The 20419-nt window shown below is 40.2% G+C and overlaps 2 protein-coding genes across 2 annotated transcripts; both read left to right on the top strand.

Moving 5' to 3' along the window:
* Positions 1–1334: 1334 nt before the first annotated feature.
* On the top strand, positions 1335–10496 carry LOC124143697 (dehydrogenase/reductase SDR family member on chromosome X-like). The gene is made up of 7 exons (XM_046512753.2): positions 1335–1556; positions 2080–2181; positions 2537–2605; positions 4164–4265; positions 6869–7070; positions 7932–8151; positions 9153–10496. Exons 1-7 carry the CDS (start codon positions 1418–1420, stop codon positions 9345–9347), a joined length of 1029 nt encoding a protein of 342 aa, XP_046368709.1. The 5' UTR covers positions 1335–1417; the 3' UTR covers positions 9348–10496.
* A 7450-nt stretch (positions 10497–17946) lies between these two features.
* On the top strand, positions 17947–19406 carry LOC125376221 (cell surface glycoprotein 1-like). The gene is made up of 2 exons (XM_048388182.1): positions 17947–18018; positions 18450–19406. The coding sequence occupies exons 1-2, from the start codon at positions 17947–17949 to the stop codon at positions 19404–19406; spliced, it is 1029 nt and encodes a 342-aa protein (XP_048244139.1).
* Positions 19407–20419: the final 1013 nt, after the last annotated feature.

The raw sequence follows: 20419 nt of genomic DNA, 5'->3' as shown, positions 1-20419 counted from the left end.
TGTTGACATCTATTTTGTAAATAAGTTTGAATAAAATTACTGAACATTACGTACTCTCAAGTTGATCTAATGTTGTATCACAGGGGGCGTTGTGTTGATGCCAATCGTTAAGGTTTTTTTATAACTCCTCGATAAAGCGTCGTACTTATATTCTTTTCGGAAAGCTTTGACCCGGTGTGTATTTGAAGCAGCTGGGATTTTTGCACTGGTTTTTTTTTCAAAATGTATCTCCATGGTGTCTCTTCGTTGCATCAGTTGAACCGGCGTGTATTCTCAGATTAACGACAAATTACGAAAAAGAACAGCATTACACATAACTATGTATACACAACAGTAAAGAGCTTAAAGTGCATTTGGCTGTTCAGGGTTTTTTCAAGTTTGTGATTTCTGTGGATTTAGATCGAAATGAAGGTTGGATTCATTTCCGGCAAAAAAATCCATAATGTGCCTGATGTGTATTTTGAAACTTTGTATACACATTAGGCAACGACTGAACTTGGGCATTTTGCTATACGGCAATATTTTTTTGTGTGTGTTTGGTTTCGAAGGCAACAAGTCGGACACAGTTCATACTCGAAGAGTTGTGTTCATTTCCGGAGTTTAGCTCACAATTGCATACAAATCGGACAAGTAGTGATCTTGTGCCTTTTGCTATTCAGGAATTTAGGACTTTTCGAAAGTATATAGCTTTCAAAGCTTTCTATATATTTGTTTGGAGGATTTGCACAAATATCAAGCTTTCTGTGTATATGAAACTGATTTAAGCAATACACTTCTCACTCATATTAAATCGATTTGGAAACCCGTGAAGATCCGGGGTAGAATAGATCTTCAGCAACCCATGCTTGCCGTTAAAGGCGACTATGCTTGTCGTAAGAGGCGACTAACGGTGATCGGGTGGTCAGGCTCGTTGATTGCGTGGATCGATGCTCATATCAATCATTGGATTGTCTGGTCCAGGCTCGATTATTTACAGTCATATAGCTGGAATATTGCTGAGTGCGGAGTTAAACAACAAACCCACCAACCAACCAACATCGATTTGGAGGGCCTCTTATCTGTAGAGACCAAGTGTTACCAACCACTTGTCTGCCACGCAGACCCTGAAACTAGTGTATATCCAATACAGCCCATGCAAGTCTATAATATTTGGCAAGTCTAGATTACTGCAGTATCTTAAAATGAAGAAAGTGTCTGGCCTCCTTTTGTTATATTTTATAACTATAATTTATCAACTGTTCATTTCAGCAGAGATCATACAATAGATCCAGGTCTATTATATGGTCTCTGATTTCAGAGACAATAGATGGATGTTGGGGAAAACAGGAACTCCTAACAGTCCCAGCATAACATTCACAGTGTGTGGAGTCTGCAAACCGGAAGCTTGCAAGGGGAAGTAATCCTAAAGTGATGAGAAATGTCGAAAGCAGAAAGTCTACGAATTTCGCTTCAAATTTTAGTACTGCATATCTGGTCTTGCTTAAAACTCTACCTCATTGGAATATACGCATTACTTAAAGAACTCACAGAGAAAACAGTTGTGCCAGTGTTTGAGGGTATGAGTTAATATTATCAAGGGCCGTTTATTTCGTTTTCGCTTAGGATGCTATTCATGCAAGGGCAGGTTGGACGAAGAGACATAAAATATTGCCCATGTCCTACTGTTAATTTTTCCAGAATTTTGTTCGTGTTCTGTTTGTTGAGAATAGGGACAATGCTGCATTATTTATATGTATAATACCACTACACATAGCTCACCCCAATCTGGGTTCCAATGGCTGAAATCAAACATGGATAGAGAAAATTGTATCATTCTAAGACGTCTGATAGAAAAAAAGCCTGAGGCCAGTGTGGGTAATGAAACAAGGTGAAACACGTGATGGAGAGTAACGCTACTTTCAGCCATCTATATTAGTCGGGGTAGGGTATATTATTTTGATGATATATATTATCATCATCATCATCATAATTCTTGTTGTGATAAAGCTGTAATTTCGTTGAATCAACATGCTGCAAACATATCAGAAACAAGGCTAACATATTTATTTACCATTACTTCATATTTTGTGACCCTAACAGATGCACATGACGGGCAGGTTGCCATAGTAACAGGAGGAGCATCTGGCATTGGATATCAAGTTGCCCGAAAATTAGCGCTGAAAAATCTCCATGTTTTCATAGGTAATGAGGCTGTTTGGATCATTGTCAGCCCAGTTATTCTGTATGTATATAGATAGAAAATTTCTATATAGGCCTAGACCTGCAATTAATCAGCTTAATTTATCATGACAAATATTTTCAATGCTGATCATGTCCATTTAAGATTTAAATGTTTGAATTTGAATTTTCAGCCTGCTTATTGTCCATCATAATCATGGTAATCTTACAAATGTAAATATTACTGTGGGAGTGAATAAGGAATTTAGTATCGATATTCCTAACATTGCATTGATATATTATAAGCATTAAAGTTTAAACATTTACTGATACATTTATATAGAGAGATGTATGATGACACCCCTAATTATTTCCACAGCTGGAAGGAATAAGCAGGAAGGCGATGATGCTATTGCAAAGATCAAAGCAGAACTGTCAACAGTAAGAGGTCAGATATACAATAAATCTTTTCATTTAATTTAATCTTCAGCATACAGCATGTATCAGCGAAGCTTATATCCAGAAACAATGAACATAACAGAAAACTGTATTAACGACTGTTAACAGAGCTAACGGATGTCCTTCACTATCCATTTACTGACATGCTATTGCTTGTGTTGCATGCAACATGTGCAATGAAGCATGCGAGCAATTTTAGTTTACACTTTGGAATAAAAACAACTCATGGTTGTAGGGCATGTATGATATCTGCAGCCCCCTCTTTACAGGGTGTGTTTATGAAGTTCTTGTATTGTAATGAATACTGTAAATTTTGAAATTAACGCGAGCGTGAATTAAATATGAAAAATGCGAGTGATCTTTGCTTGCATTATTAAACATCGCATTTATATCAACAATTGGATATCAGAAATACCAACTGAGACATACAAAACAAAACAAACAACTATGTATTCCACATTATGTCACCACTGATCACATCTGAAAGGCCAGGCAGACGCCACCCACACAACACAATGTCTATATTCTTTGCGACTGCGTCAAAGGCCGACACGAGTCAGTGCTCATGGATAGGCTTCAGCACACTAATTTTTAGATCGACAGCCTTTGTTTTGTCACACGCCTTCAAGTTTGTTGACACTTTCTCCTCACTTTCTTCCTTTGAACTTCCTTAATGCCAGTCAACAGAATAAACACAAAAAGTAGCTGTTGTTTTCAGGAAAACACTATGTATTGTTTCAGCGGAAGTACTCTACTCTCTAATAAGCGGTGTTGTTTGGTGTGTGATGGATTAATGTAAGGTTGGATTAAGGTGAGGATTCTCCTGTAAACCTAACAAGGGACATTTTCTTTATATATAAATCCACTGATGCTTGAGAGGAGAGGGTGTCGCATTCATATTGAGTCGCACTTTTGGCTTAACACGGGAATGGATCCAGGGGTTAGAGTAGGTTTACCGAAGTGTGAGCCCTGGAGTTAACGAGGATGTCTCCGTCCCTTTTATCAGTAACTTTACATAGGTAGACACAAGTTTATGGATAACAACTTCTATAATACTGTAAAAAGCGACGTTTCGGTATAGATCCTTATACTGTTGTCAAGTCAGTCCTGCTTGACAAAGGTATAAGGATCTATACCGAAACGTCCATACACACATACCATGTATACAACAGTATAAGGATCTATACCGAAACATCGCTTTTTACAGTATTAATGAAGTTGTTATCCATAAAATTGTGTCTACCTTGTCACCCCTCAACTTCTAAGTAATGCCTATCAAACAATTTAACTTTACAAAGAATTGCTCTCACCCCCAAATTTGTTTTTAGCTTTTTGTCACTTGAATTAGGCTCAAAACAATTTATTATAGCAGAAACGTGGCTATTAAACCAGGACAATCAAAGATGAAGCAGCACTGGTCTTCAAAGGCTCCATTTTGGTTTAGCTGAATTTTCAAATTTGTGAAATGCCAATTTCTTTGTGTGCTTGGTCTAGATTGAAGCGACTACCCAGTGATGTACTAATGTTTAACATGGTGTCTTTTACAGTTCAGTTTCTACACTTGGATCTAGCATCGTTGACATCTGTCCGGTCATTCGCCGAGAACTTCCTGCACACAGGATTGCCCCTACACATCCTGATCAACAATGGTATGTGTCAGTCACATTGATCAGATTACTGAGTCAGTCAGTATGGTTTTACACAATTCTGGCAGTATTGAAACCATGTCATAGTTTGGGACCTAAGAATGGGCTTCATACAATGTACCCCTGTAGGGAAACAACCTCATTCGTTAAGGTTAAACACATCAACCACTGGGCTACCCCTGTAGGGAGTCAACCTCAGTCTTTAAGACTGAACACACCAACCACTGGGGGACACTGGTGTACACTGGGATACACTGGGGGACACCAGAAGTAGGCATCAAACTGTAACAAGCGGTTACTCCAACAACAAAGCTACCCCACTGTCTGAGCCTTGGGATGTATGAACACACTCCACACAGCCATGAAGACTGAAAGCTGCTGTTTAGAACTTACAGCTCTCAATGTATAAGCATCTGACTGTGTTATCATCTGCTGTTGCCACGCTCTTGCTTCACTGTGATACATGCACATGCCGAGTCTCTTTGTGTTCGATCTTGTTTCTTCTTTTCCATAATTATTTTTTCATAGGTATATCTTTGTATCTGTTTTTCAATCATGTCAAGACCATGGTCAAGAGATAGAAGGGGGGACGGGTGGCCCAGTCGTCTAAGGCGCCGCTATTCGCTGTGCAGAGTTGTGTCCCTTGGGCATGCCAGAAACCTTTGATTGTGGGTTCACATCCCGGTTCACCCTGATTATGTTTCTAGGTTTGTCAGCACCATACCCCTGCTCGTGGGTTTCACCGAAGTGGTAAACGTCTGAGACCTGCATCACTTTAGGCTTTCCTCCCACATTAACCTGACACACCGTGATATAACTGTAATACTGTTAAAAGCGGCGTTAAACCCAACTCAACTCATTTACTCACTCATCGACCCCCCTCCGCATCATACCAAAAGACAGTAATAAATGTTGTTACCCTGCCTGGCGTTATATAAGGGACTAAAACAAGGACTGGTCAGCTCGGGGTCAATATACTGTAACGTTAAACCCTCACCTCACTCATGTCAAATGGAAGGTACCATCCTTGAATAAACTCCTTGTTTGTTAAGGCAGTCATTTATATTTTCTCAGAAGGGATTTTTTTGTCAACAAAACCTTGTTTGTGATTTCTCATGCCCTGAACCTCAAATGGGTAAGGTATATCAGGGTTTCCCCTGACGCAGAATCTTGCGTATATGACTCTCAGTTAAGGAAAAATACGTCCAGAAATAAATGACTGCGTCATGACTGAGGCAATTTCAAAATATCTATGTTGTTGTTTACCAGCTTTGGAATGAAATATTACAACTAGTCACCTGAACTTGATTTATAAACGTTTTCCGAGGACAATATATGCAAACGTCTTAAAATTTTCTCACTCAAAGTTAATCATGACATATGTTTTTCTAGATGTGTAGACTCGTTAAAAAATGAAACAAAAGAAAATATTATCATTGTTGCGGTGTATAATGTGATTTGGCGCGGTCACAGTATGTGGTTAAGCGGAACCTATGGAACGGGGTAAACGGAAGTTGTAAGTATCGGAGGGACACATGTTTTTGCCGAAATTTAGGTAAACATTATTGAATGAAATTTTAAATAAAATTAATAAAATAGATGACAAACATAAGGTCAGATATACAGAGAACACATTTTTATAACCAGATAGTGTAACAACAGGATTAACTTGGGTAATTCAATTCGGATTTGTTATGCTATTTCCGATGACAGATCATGACAGCCTGAAATGAGACTGAAAAAAAGTATGTGCGTATTATACACAAGAGATATTTTTTTCAGGATTTAATTGCCCATTATTAGGGGTGCGTATTATACATGAGTGTGTATTATACACGAATAAATATGGTATTTACGAAATGTTAAGCTTTGGGCATGTTTGTTGTTGCAAATAAACTGTATTCAACCAGAAAATATTACGAGTGTTCACAATTCTTCAGTTCAACTTCACTGTTGATAGATAATACAAGATAACTAGATAAAAGATGTAAATGAGTTAGTGGTATTAAATTATAATCTGACATGAAATGTATTTTAATAACCATCCATGATTAAAAATTATGTCTCACAGTTGAGACTGATGTTATTTATTCATCCTGTATTAGTGTCACTGTAAATTGTTTCATGAGCTGTGAAGTAATTAAAGATTGTGAAAAAATAAAACCAACAAACTTTGTTTTTCATTCATTTATCCTTTATTTCTCTGTAGTACAATCAGCTGAGAACATTAATTAGCACTTGTTAACTTAAACTAAAGACATATAATATTTAAAAGATACTTAACTTTAAGTGTAACATTAACAGTGAACACTTTAAATTTCATTAATCAAACAATAAAACATTTGACTCTCAAAAAATATTTTTGACTCCCAAAAAGTCATAGGCTGAGTCAAGGTGACTCTCAGATATTGGAGTCTAGGGGGAACCCTGGTATATGGCATGGATGCTTTCAGACATTATTTGATAGGATTCATTAGCTAAACTTTGCAGACAAGAATTCGACCCTGTGTGTATTCAAGGCAGTCGATTATCAAGGCAGAGTGTGCATGGTGTAGTTGGACCCATCCTATATATCCTATACATACATATAATCATGTCTTCCCCAGCTGGTGTCATGCTGGTTCCGTACAGTGAAACTGAAGATGGACTTGAGACACACTTTCAGGTGAACTACCTGTCTCACCTGTACCTCACCTGGCTGCTGCTCAACAAGATGAAAGCTTCAGGTGTACCGGACAGGTGTGCTCACATCATCAACGTGTCCTCTGTTGTACACTGGGTTGCTGATGCCCCCGACATCCAGCCAAGGTGAGGAGGAATGAAGCCTGACTAGCACAGATCATTGCTGTCTCCAGCATCCAATGTATCTACCAATCTGGTGCAGAGTTGTGTCCCTTTGCAATGCTAGGATTTGCTGTTCATGTGTTCGAATCCGTATATACATCCTGATTATGATCCTTGGTTTGTTAGCACCATACCTAAGTGTGGTTATCATGGTTACAGTTGTTTGGAAAAGGAACATGCATTTTGGCAATTAGAATTAATCAGTAATTGTGTAATTTTCTTAAAAATGCATCACTGAATGAGTTTGTCATTATGGTATATTTGTTTTCTTTTACTACACCAGATTTCCTATAACATGCTTAAAAAGGGACTTGTGTGCCCTGTGTCTGTTAGTGCTTTCCTCCTGCATAGAACTGTCAAGCTGTTATACAACCAAAAATACTGTTCAATGCTGGTTTCTAGTTTATAATTAGTCTTCAGCAACCCATGCTTGTCATAAGAGGCAACTAACGGGATTGGGTGGTCAGGCTTGCTGACTTGGTTGATGCATGTTATCATATCCCCATTGGGTAGATCAATGCTCATGATGTCAATCACTGCATTGCCTGGTCCAACTCCCTACTTATTACAAGTTGTATTCTGTATGACTGTTCATATGTCTTCATATACCTTGGATTAGATCAACAAGTTGACATACGTAAACATCAGGCAATGTAAATTCCAGATTTGCCACCTGTTGATACGTTAACATGTTAACATCACGTCTTCATTTACTAGTTAGGACGCCTTGTATTCAAGAGCTGTAAAATGTAGAATTGTGCCATGTAACTATGTGGAGACAAGACATTCATTTTAATAGAGACTTATTTTTCTCCATATTTTCAGCCACACAAGCTTATCCAAATACTCCCCACATTCGGCATATGCAAGTTCCAAACTTGCTGTGATTATGTCGACCTACATCCTCAGCCAGTTGCTGAAGGGAGATAACTCTAATGTCACTGCCAACTGTCTCCATCCTGGCGTGGTCAATACGAATTTGTATGAAAATATACACTGGTCCGTTCGGTGGGTCATGGAAATAATGCGCCATCTGTTCTTCAAGGTAATTTCAGGATAGATTCTCATGCCACTTCCCGTCTTGACCTATAGGTGTGCGGTGGGGAAGCCTAGTGGTTAAAATGCTGAAAGCTGTATGGGTAAATTGTGCGAAGGCCATATCTGGTGTACCCCACCTTTATACATTTATTGCTGAAATGTTGCTAATAGAAGTTCAAGACAATAACCACTCACTCTACTGGTCTACAATAATTTCATTAAAATCAGATCTTAATGCTCTCTACCGCTACACCAAGGTCTGAGGACTTGCCATTACAGGTCATGACAGAACACCTTTCATCTGACCAATCAGAGTACCATGCTGATGTGACCTGTAATGTGATGTCCTCAGATCTATGGGAGCTGATTTTATTGAGATATTACTTAACTATGTACAGGCTGCAGTGATATTAGTTGGGATATTACTGACTGATTTATAAAACAACACTCATTCACTCTGAGGGGTCCATTATATACATTTGTCTTGTAAATATTATTCAAAATTTCTGCACTCACTTTCTTGATCTACTTTATGCACTTTCAATACTTTATCATTGATATGATAGTTAATCTTATGAGTTACCAATTCAAATTATTTCACTTCTTTTCTTTAAGTGAATCCTGTTATAGCTTCAAATTGTAAATTTTTAAACTTATCCAATCTCACACTATTTCTCCTTCAATCCCATGTAGAAACAGGACAATCAGGTAGCCTAGTGGTTAAAGCTTTCGCTTGTCATGGCGAAGACGCAGGTTCGATTCCCGACATGGGTACAATGTGTGAAGCCCATTTCTGGTATCCCCTGCTGTGATATTGCTGGAATATTGCTAAAAACAGCGTAAAACCATACTCACTCACTCCCCATGTTGAAAGATGCTTGAACAGAGTTTCCAGCTTCTAACAAATTATTCACCCAAACACATCCCAGCATCACCATGGTCACTACCCAAACAAATAGGTCACTCACTGTTAATATACAATTTAGAATAATATTTCGTATTTTTCAGGATGCCATTCAAGCTGCCAACAGTGTGGTGTACTTGGCACTGTCACCGCTGGTCGAAAGTCATACTGGAGGTTACTATGACAACTGCAAAGTCAGCCAATCAAAGCACTGCACCTACTCCAAGACTTGCCAATTTAATTTAGAAAAAATGTCTTGTGAACTTTTGGGTATTCAGAGTTTGCATCAAACATCCTGACAGAAAGACTGCACACCATTATTGTATACCTCAGATATTTAGCTCACCTGGTCCTAGTCCAGCAACACCTGATATGGTTCTCCTTTCTGTCATTTGACTACACCTTAGATTTGTTTGTATTTCCGGAGGATGACTTGAACAGAAACTGATGAATCCTTCATAAATTTTTCCCTCATGAAAGATAGATCAAATTCAATGATCAAAACTAGTAAATAATTAGTTTAAATACTTATCCAATAGGTCAATTTTGTCATACAGTCATTGTCTCACCATCAGTAATAAGCTGGTGATTTTAAGACATGAACCATTTTTATACATCGTTTGGTGAAAAGATCAAGTTTTCAGAAAACCTCCAAAAGCTATTCCATGTTTGTACATGAATATGTGGGATAATACCAGGCATACACTATTTGCTGATGACTCCTATTAATGTTGTGCTAAACATGAATACATGTGTTACGAAGTTGTGACATGATAGACTGAACAAAGAATGGTGTATTCCAAGGACTGTGTCACAGAGAGATCAAGGTTACAGCAGATCCAAGAGGCCATGTAATTAAGTGTTTTTGCTTTTACCAAGCAATGGTTTATTTAACCTCAGTGTCACAGAATAGTCATGCAACAAATGCAAGACAACAGTATTCATAGACAACACTATGAATACATTCGTGTACAGATTCATAAGGGGGCGGTCGTGTTGCCTTGTGGTTAAAGCGTTCGCTTGTCACACCGAAGTTTCGATTCTGACATGGCTACAATGTGTGGAGCCTATTTCTGGTGTCCCCCGCCCAGATATTGGTGGAATATTGCTAAAAGCAGCGTAAAACCATACTCACTCACTCAAAAGAATGAGGTAGGATAAGGCCCGTTTTGGCCCATTGGAAATGTCAACTTTTATCTGACAGAATACTTTGTAATAATAGTACAAAAAAACATCAGACATATTCAGATGGTTGACAACTGACATAATTTTACACTTCCAAGTTGGTTCCTTCTGTCATTTTCAAGTACACAAGAATGGCTAAAATATGTTTGTTGGTTTGTTTGTTGTTTAACGCTGCACTCAGCAATATTCCAGCTATATGACCGCAGTCTGTAAATAATCTTGTCTGGACCAGACAATCCAGTGATTGACATCATGAGCATCGATCCACGCAACTGGGATACGATGACATGCATCAACCACGTCGAGGAGCCTGACCACCCGATCCCGTTAGTCCCCTCTTAAGGCAAGCATGGGTTGCAGAAAACCTGTTTTACCCTGGATCTTCAATCGTCTAAAATAAGCGAAAAAGGCTGTTTTGTCCAAACTTGTCAAACTATTCAAACTGTGACCATGACTATGACTCAACCTGATTTTTTTACCGCATGTTTACCGTCGTTATCTACATCTCCAAAGAAAAAATCATGTGGACATATCTGATAACTTTCATAACAATTTCTAAAAGGTTGCTAATTTCCTTCATTTGGAATTTAGGTTGACCTTGTATGTGTGTGTCTACTGTATAATACCAGTGTTCTAATACGGTGGTATAGTTTAGTAATTGTGTTGACGCTGTATGTGTGTTTTCTACGGGTACACCCTGATTGTTGAGCGAAAACGGCACCTCAAATTTCTGATAAAGACGAGGACGAATTATGTAGGGGTATATGTGCTTTATTCATGGTTTATTCTTTGGCTCGAGTTCTCCATACTTCACCATCATTGTCACCATGTTTCACTATTCACAATATTTTGTTTGTTTGTTTGTTGTTTAACGCCGCACTCAGCAATATTCCAGCTATATGACGGCGGTCTGTAAAATAATCGAGTCTGGACCAGACAATCCAGTGATTGTCATCATGAACATCGATCCACTCAATTGGGATCGATGACATGTATCAAGCAAGTCAGCGAGCCTGACCACCCGATCCCGGCATAGGGGCCTTTTACGGCAAGTATGGGTTGCTGAAGACCTATTCTAACCCGGAATCTTCACGGGTCCAATATTTTGTTTGAGACCAGATATGTTTTTTTAATTAAAACTATGAGCCAAAGTATTCTTTGGTCAAAACGCATTGCATCAATGTAATTTTCGTGGCAGACAATTTCAATTTTGAAGCATAATTATTTTTTTCAAGAATTCCGGGGACAATTTATAGGGGTCGGCCCCAAATCATTGTTACCTTTGTCACATTCTCCAACATGCTTTATCTACTGGTTCGAGATCTTTGATTGTCACTTTCTCTTTACAACACTGGACCACGGACAGCAGAGCATTATGTTAGCATTTGGGCGAGGGAGTGGTCACCATTTTTGATTGTCAAAGATTTCGTCCTGCCTGACTTTCATACATATGCTTTTAGTCGACCTTCCTGGTCCGGAGTGAAAGAAGACTGGCCCTTCTGAAAAGCTCTGGGATTAGCCTGTAAATGCCGTGGGTCTGCTCCCCAGTCTTCTGATTAATTCGTCTGTTATGTGCCAACCTGTCATGAAAGAAAACAATAAACATTAATTGGTGTAATTTTTATATATTTATTTTTTATCATTATTATTATTATTCCTGAGAGCAGAAGGTCCGGGGTTCTATCCTCGACCGCGTTGTACCAAAAGACGTTTTACGATGGTACTTGTTACCCTGCATGGCGCTCGGCATTAAGGGGCTAAAACAAGGACTGGTCGGCTCGGAGTCTGAGTAGGGTATTCATGTTAAACTGCGGCATGGTATCTCAGTGAGCTAGCACAATAAAAACGTATCATAACTATTATATTTTGTATTGCTATTACCTTCAACAAATTTGTTGGTTCTCGCTGCAACACTGACCTGGCTGAGAAGGTAGTGTGTGCGACCCATTGGCTGTGAAAGTAGTTCGTGAGTTCACACCGTTTCCATGGGCGGGTACACGATCCGCTGACACATCCTGGTGGTGTCTGATGCCAGGAGAAAGAGCGGCATCATGATTGTGTGACCCGTGAAGATCTTCAGCAGCCCATGCTTGCCGTAAAAGGCGACTATGCTTGTCGTAAGAGGCGATCGGGTGGTCAGGTTTGCTGACTTCGTTGAAGCATGTCATCGTATCCAAATTGCGTGGATCGATGCTCATGATGTCAATCACTGGTCCAGACTCGATTATTTACAGACCGCCGTCATATAGCTGGAATATTGCTGAGTGCGGCGTTAAACAAACTTGTGTATGGAGTCGTTCCCCATGTTCTCTATTTAGAAGTAAACAGGAATTATTATTTATTATTACATTTAAAATGTATAAATTTGATTTACTATTTATTATATTTGTTTGATAATTACTACAATATATATTAAATCTGTATTATGCCTGCAGTCCAAATTCCTGACATTTCCTCCTAACTGCCAGAGTAAAATGGAAGAAGCAGCCACAAATCTGGGCGTCTGGAGGGCTTCTGTGTATAGTCCGTTTGCTGCAATATCGTACGGATGAAAAGCAAAATAAATATAGTATACTCGAAAGCAGCAACCTAAATGGCATGAAAGTTATTTATTCGTCCATACCAACTCGTCAGCATAATTCAGATATTGTCACGAAGGGTAGAAAAAAACAACCTCATGTAATTGTTGGTGTCTTTATGCCTGTTGTCACAAGGGGGTCTGTACTGTAAACGTAATAGCTCTACATTCGCAACGTGTTAGACCAACCTCCTGCTGTGTTTTCTGTAATAACATCCTGTCAAATGAAAAGTCTATATCAGAAGCGTATCTTTCTGTAGTAGTTATTGGTCCTAGATAAAAAAAAAAATATTAAACGGAATATATCATGAAAATCCGTCAAATATGTTCAATGTTAATGATATTCTTGGTATTGCTATTCAGCTAATTTCAGCTAATTTAACTGCAAAATAGGAAATAAACAAAACGAGCTCAATATATCATTACAATACGGTACATGATGAAATTCACAGATGATTTGAAAACCTTGAAATTTCACGTTTATGGTTAATGCTAGTCGGATGGGGTGCATCGACAAAGTTGAGATCGGAATTTAAGCTTCATATTGCAATAAAGATAGTTTAGATCATGCAACTGTCGGTCAAGTTATTATTTCAGATGACAGTAACAGTGACAGTGACAGTGACAATGAAAATATTTCAGAATAGAAGTTTAGAGACTCCCTGTGCTCCGCGATGCCCTTCAGCTGTTATGTTTATTGCGCATTCTCTACTTCATGACAATGTCTGAAATTATGGTGGCAAGTTGGTATGGAGAACTAAATAACTTTCATCAGAAACAGTTAAGACGAATTTTTGCTTTCGAACTTATATCTATCTTGCATTTCATCTGAATGATTTTGCAGTAAACGGACTGTAATGCCTTGTGTGACAACACCCATTGAGTGAATCGTTTTTGAGACGATACCCATACTGCTATGAAGTCTCGCGAGACTATTGTAAATGTCACGAGACTTGTACCTTCGAATAAATCAGTTGTGGAGTGCCCGTCCACTGTATCATTGCCTCCAATTCCTGGATAGATTCCCATCAACTTATATAATATAATATTTTAGCAACGGAACACTACCCCTTACATGCAGCCAGTTCGTAGTCCAAAACCTCAAAGTATGTGATGATTTCACAACAGGTTTAGTTGCGCCTCCCAATTCTTGTCGGTGAGTTATCTTGAGTCTAGTGGTAAACTCCATTTTGTTAGACAGCTTAAAACACTTCCAGATGGATGCACAGCTAAGTTGCCACCTGTCATCTTAGATAGATAATAGAACAACCCAGGTAGAGAATAACGTAACACCATATTAGTCTGCATTGTATATTTATTATTCTCATTTCTGTACTTTGAGAATAAATAGAAACACAGAGAATAAATAGCAATGACAATATTAACATACATTCAGTTATGTAATGTTTTGTAGGGACATTATAACAAATCATTGATCTCACCATATTTCGATTAGCTTCACATCTCGCGGATTGTTCTCCCCATAGGAAAAATTGACAAAGTTGTCTTCCCGGACAACTCTCCACTTCCGGCGGCTTCAGGCGTAACTAAACATGACAGCATTCGCCACCACTCGCCCCTTTCCGTAACCTGCAAGAAGAGTCGTCCACCTATCGATGAATGTTTTGTGCGAAAATAAGACAAGCCAGACAGACTGCGCGTATGACTTCCAAGTACCTGAGACAAAGACTCTCTCAGGAATATTTCTTTAAATTTACATATGTCTTGCGTCTAAAAGTATACCCAACATACAGCTAAATGTGTTCAAACATGCTGTATAATACCGTTAGTCTCGACGTGTTTAAATAGCATCTGGAAAATAAATATATGGGGAAATATACATGAATGATTTTGCAACGAGTCGGCAATTCTTTTAGCCATGCTCGTTTGCGCTTAGACGGAGCCCAGTTGCAAAAGATGGCCACGAGAGGGGCATGGGTCGCCATTCGGCTTGTCCTTGAATCTTTTTTCAGGTAGAATCATATGCTAACAGAAGAATAATCAGAGGATGTAATAATTTAGATATACAGAAGTACGTATTAATGCGATTTTTTATGAAGACGTTTTATGCAAAAGATTTAAGGCGCCTGAAGATGAATATCCTATTCTGTATAACTGTGTTCTATATTATGACAAAGGAAGCAACTACTTCAACGTAATTATGACATGCAATAAAATGTTGCTTCTCTGTTTGCTTTTATCTCAACTAATTGCAGAATTTGTGATGGCAATGTGTGGCAATTTACAGTAGCTATTTACGCTGTAATATAAGGGGACAAGAGTATGCCTCTCGCATCTCTCACACATTTCATTACATCAAGACCAGCTTTCGTGTGAAAATCACTCATCACCCCCGATTCGCTGCTTAGGCCTATCTCGGAAGATTAACCGTCACCGCTGGGTGAATATACTATTATCACTGACTTTTTCTATCACCAATGTTATGCATTTGCATCAGACAAGACTGTCGTTATGCACTTGCATCAGACAAACACTGTCGTTATGCACTTGCATCAGACAAAGACTGTCGTTATGCACTTGTATCAGACAAACACTGTCGTTATGCACTTGCATCAAACAAAGACTGTCGTTATGCACTTGTATCACACAAAGACTGTCGTTATGCACCTGTATCAGACAAAGACTGTCGTTATGCACTTGTATCAGACAAGACTGTCGTCATGCACTTGTATCAGACAAAGACTGTCGTTATGCACTTGCATCAGACAAGACTGTCGTCATGCACTTGTATCATAACAAAGACTGTCGTTATGCACTTGTATCACACAAAGACTGTCGTTATGTACTTGCATCAGACATGACTGTCGTTATGCACTTGCATCAGACAAGACTGTCGTTATGCACTTGCACCAGACAAGACTGTCGTCAAGCACTTGTATCAGACAAACACTGTCGTTATGCACTTGCATCAGACAAAGACTGTCGTTATGCACCTGTATCAGACAAAGACTGTCGTCATGCACTTGTATCAGACAAAGACTGTCGTTATGCACTTGCATCAGACAAGACTGTCGTCATGCACTTGTATCATAACAAAGACTGTCGTTATGCACTTGTATCAGATAAAGACTGTCGTTATGTACTTGCATCAGACATGACTGTCGTTATGCACTTGCATCAGACAAGACTGTCGTTATGCACTTGCACCAGACAAGACTGTCGTCATGCACTTGTATCAGACAAAGACTGTCGTGATGCACTCGTATCAGACAAAGACTGTCGTTATGCACTTGCATCAGACAGGACTGTCGTTATGCACTTGCATCAGACAAGACTGTCGTTATGCACTTGCATCAGACAAACACTGTCGTCATTCAATTGCATCAGACAAGACTGTCGTCATGCACTTGAATCAGACAAAGACTGTCGTCATTCACTTGCATCTGACAAACACTGTCGTTATGCACTTGCACCAGACAAGACTGTCGTCATGCACTTGTATCAGACAAACACTGTCGTTATGCACTTGCATCAGACAAAGACTGTCGTTATGCACTTGTATCACACAAAGACTGTCGTTATGCACCTGTATCAGACAAAGACTGTCGTTATGCACTTGCATCAGACAAGACTGTCGTCATGCACTTGCATCAGACAAGACTGTCGTCATGCACTTGTATCATAACAAAGACTGTCGTTATGCACTTGTATCAGATAAAGACTGTCGTTATGTACTTGCATCAGACATGACTGTCGTTATGCACTTGCATCAGACAAGACTGTCGTTATGCACTTGCACCAGACAAGACTGTCGTCATGCACTTGTATCAGACAAAGACTGTCGTGATGCACTTGTATCAGACAAAGACTGTCGTTATGCACTTGCATCAGACAGGACTGTCGTTATGCACTTGCATCAGACAAACACTGTCGTCATTCAATTGCATCAGACAAGACTGTCGTCATGCACTTGAATCAGACAAAGACTGTCGTCATTCACTTGCATCAGACAAACACTGTCGTTATGCACTTGCATCAGACAAGACTGTCGTTATGCACTTGCATCAGATAAACACTGTCGTCATTCACTTGCATCAGACAAGACTGTCGTCATGCACTTGTATCAGACAAAGACTGTCGTCATTCACTTGCATCAGACAAACACTGTCGTTATACACTTGCATCAGACAAGACTGTCGTTATGCACTAACTTCATTTTTTTTCTCAGCATTATTATATAATACGTGCCATATATTATTTGCCATAAAGATCATGCATTGATAACACCTGTCGCCTGTCGATGTATCATAACAACAGCAATCAATAAATCAGGAATTACAGGTAAACTTCAATCAGCAGCTGAGTAGAACTTTATTCATAAATCTGTCAACATTGCTTCAACATTGATATACAATTATCATCTAAATATTGCAATACAATACGCAGTGAACGCACGTATTGTACGTAACGCGTGTATGTTTGTATGTACGATGTGATAAATTACCTACTCATTGAGCGCACGTATTTTACGCAATGGGCGATCCGCTACTACCATCTCCATTGTTGGGTTTTAACGCCCCTTTCAACATTATTCCAGTTATATCGCGGCGTGTCAGCTTAATGTGGGTGGAAAGCCCGAAGTGATGCAGGTCTCAGACGTTTACCACTTCAGTAAAACCCAAGAGCACGGGTATGTTGCTGACAAATCTAGAAACATAATCGGGGCGAACCGGGATGCGAACCCACAATCATAGGTTTCTGGTGTGCCCAAGGGACACAACTCTGCACAGCGAATCGCGGCGCCTTAAACGACTGGGCCCCCCGTGCCCCCGGGTCTCATGAAACGCTGATAAGATTTACCTTTTCTGTCGCACTGGAATGTGTGTTAAATACGCAATAACCTTAAATATAATAAATCACCTTGAATAGATAATACCATACCTGAATTTTTCAAATACTCAGCTTATCTTATCTTACCATATTTGGAACAAGTACTCAATTTGATATTAGAAAATGGAACCTTCCCATATTCCTGGGCAATTGGCATAATTATTCAATACATAAAAAGGGGATTTAAACAATACTAATAATTATAGAGGTATCACTCTACAAACCATTATCAGTAAACTCTTTTCCGCCATTATTAAAAAAGGCTCGTCTTCTGGGGTGATACAATGAATTCAAGTAAGGAATCACATTCAGGTTCCACAGAGCTGCTGAGACCATCACCAAACAGAACAGACACGGTGAGGTGAGGTGAAATTGGGTTTAACGTCGCGTCCAAGATTATTGCACTTATATAGCGACGTGCATGCACGTGTATGTGTGTGTGTGGCTGCTTGTACTAGTCCGGACTGATGCCGATTTATAGTGCTAGCTCACTGAGATACCATGCCGCAGTTTAACATGAATACCCCACTCAGACACAGTATACTGACTCCGAGCCGACCAGTCCTTGTTTTAGCCCCTTAATGCCGAGCGCCAGACAGGGTAACAACAAGTACAATCTTTTAACGTCTTTTTGTATGACGCGGCCCGGGTTCGAACCCTGGACCTTCCGCTCTCCGGGCGGACGCTCTACCACAAGACCACGGAGGCGGTCTAGAACAGACACGGAGTTGGTGAGACCAGCACACAACAGGACAGACACGGACCTAGTGAAACCAGAACACAACAGGACAGACACGGAGCTGGTGAAACCATCACCAAACAGAACAGACACGGACCTAGTGAAACCAGAACACAACAGGACAGACACGGAGCTGGTGAAACCACCAAACAAGAGGATAGACACGGACTTAGTGAAACCAGAACACTTACAGGACAGACACAGAGCTGTGAGACCATCACCAAACAGAACAGACACGGAGTTGGTGAGACCAGCACTCTACAGGACAGACACAGAGCTGGTGAGACCATCACCAAACAGGACAGACAGAGCTGGAGAGACCATCACCAAACAGAACAGACAGAGCTGGAGAGACCAGCACCAAACAGAACAAAGACGGAGTTGGTAAGACCAGCACCAAACAGAACAGACACGGACCCTGTGAGACCATCACCAAACAGAACAGACAGAGCTGGAGAGACCATCACCAAACAGAACAGACAGATCTGGAGAGACCATCACCAAACAGAACAGACAGAGAGTGAGAGACCAGCACCAAACAGAACAAAGACGGAGTTGGTGAGACCAGCACCAAACAGGACAGACACGGAGTGGGTGAGACCAGCACACAACAGAACAGACACGGACCTGGTGAGACCAGCACACAACAGGACAGACACGGACCTAAAGAAACCAGAACACAACAGGACAGACACAGAGCTTGTAAGACCATCACTCTACAAGACGGACGCGGAGTTGGTGAGACCAGCACACAACAGGACAGACACGGAACTGGTGAGACCATCACCAAACAGAACAGACACGGAGTTGGTGAGACCAGCATCCTACAGGACAGACATGGACATTGTGAGACCAGTACCACACAGGACAGACACGGAACTGGTACGACCAGCACCCTTCAGGACAGATGGCGATCTGGTGCAATCAGCACCCTTCACGACAGACAAGGAGCTGTGGCAGAGGACATTTCAGTCAGGAGTGGGGGCAGGGGCAGGACACAAGTAGTCATTATTTTGCGACGCATCACAGAGGCACTAATGGGGATAATCGTTGATTCAATATTTGTCCTTGAAGTTGAACAACCATTAGGCTAACCCACAACCCTCAATCGTAGAAGCCAAAGAAAAGCACATTATATTGCCAGATTTCCGCCTGTTTCTATAATGTCTAGTGGGATAGCCTTGTGGATAAAGGATTATGTGGTCACACTGAAAACCTAGGATAATAATATATATTGACCCAGCGGCGACAGCGGTTAAGCTTCCGAGACGGGCCTTGGCAGGGAGGGATTCAGGGGTGATGAGTGATCCACACACGAAAACAGGTCTTGAGTGTGAGAGATGATGCGTAAAGACGCTCTTATCCCCTTACATAGTCTAACTAGCTCCTGGAAATTTCTACACAATGCCCTCACCAGTCTAGCGGACTAGAACATTCCACATGTTTATATAACACACTATCACCGTCCGCAGTATACCGGACCGGAAGTCTACACACCACACCAGCATCTAAATATAGTAACTTCTTGACGACTAATAACTGTCCAAACACAATGGAATGAGCGTCTTCCGAATCTCAACAGACACAATGTAACACAGTTACAATCATTTTTAAACAATAAAATACACTTACATATAACAACGTGGGTACAATGTATGATTGTCACCTGACTGCTGCTCGGCAAGATAAAAGCTCCAGGTGTGTTCAATCATCAACGTGTCCTCTGTAGTATACTGGGTAGCTGATGCCACCGACATCCAGCCAAGGGTAGGAGGAGGAGGAGGAGGTAGCCTGACTAGCACAAATCATTGCCGTCTCTAGAGTGGCTACCAAGCTGATGCAGAGTTGTGTCCCTTATTTATGCTAGGATTCGCTGTCCGCGGGCTCCAATACCGATATACGTCCGGATTGTGATCCTTAGTTTTTCAGCACCATTCGCAAGTGTGGTTACCATGGTTACACCTTTTTTTTAAAAGGCAGTTGCATTTTGTGACGGCAATTCAAAGTAATTATCACCG

This window comes from Haliotis rufescens, unplaced genomic scaffold (assembly GCF_023055435.1).
Source record: "Haliotis rufescens isolate VD_foot unplaced genomic scaffold, xgHalRufe1.0.p SCAF_7, whole genome shotgun sequence".
NCBI lineage: Eukaryota > Metazoa > Mollusca > Gastropoda > Lepetellida > Haliotidae > Haliotis > Haliotis rufescens.
This window is presented reverse-complemented; position numbering and strand designations above follow the sequence as displayed.

What these genes read in the sequence shown, in the direction of transcription:
- LOC124143697 (XM_046512753.2), top strand. Translation starts at nt 1,418, where the DNA reads ATGTCGAAAGCAGAAAGTCTACGAATTTCGCTTCAAATTTTAGTACTG. An exon ending in AAATCTCCATGTTTTCATAG is followed by an intron (nt 2,182 to 2,536) that starts GTAATGAGGCTG and finishes TTATTTCCACAG; the next exon opens with CTGGAAGGAATAAGCAGGAA. An exon ending in AGAACTGTCAACAGTAAGAG is followed by an intron (nt 2,606 to 4,163) that starts GTCAGATATACA and finishes TGTCTTTTACAG; the next exon opens with TTCAGTTTCTACACTTGGAT.
- LOC125376221 (XM_048388182.1), top strand. Translation starts at nt 17,947, where the DNA reads ATGAATTCAAGTAAGGAATCACATTCAGGTTCCACAGAGCTGCTGAGA. An exon ending in CACCAAACAGAACAGACACG is followed by an intron (nt 18,019 to 18,449) that starts GTGAGGTGAGGT and finishes AGAACACAACAG; the next exon opens with GACAGACACGGAGCTGGTGA.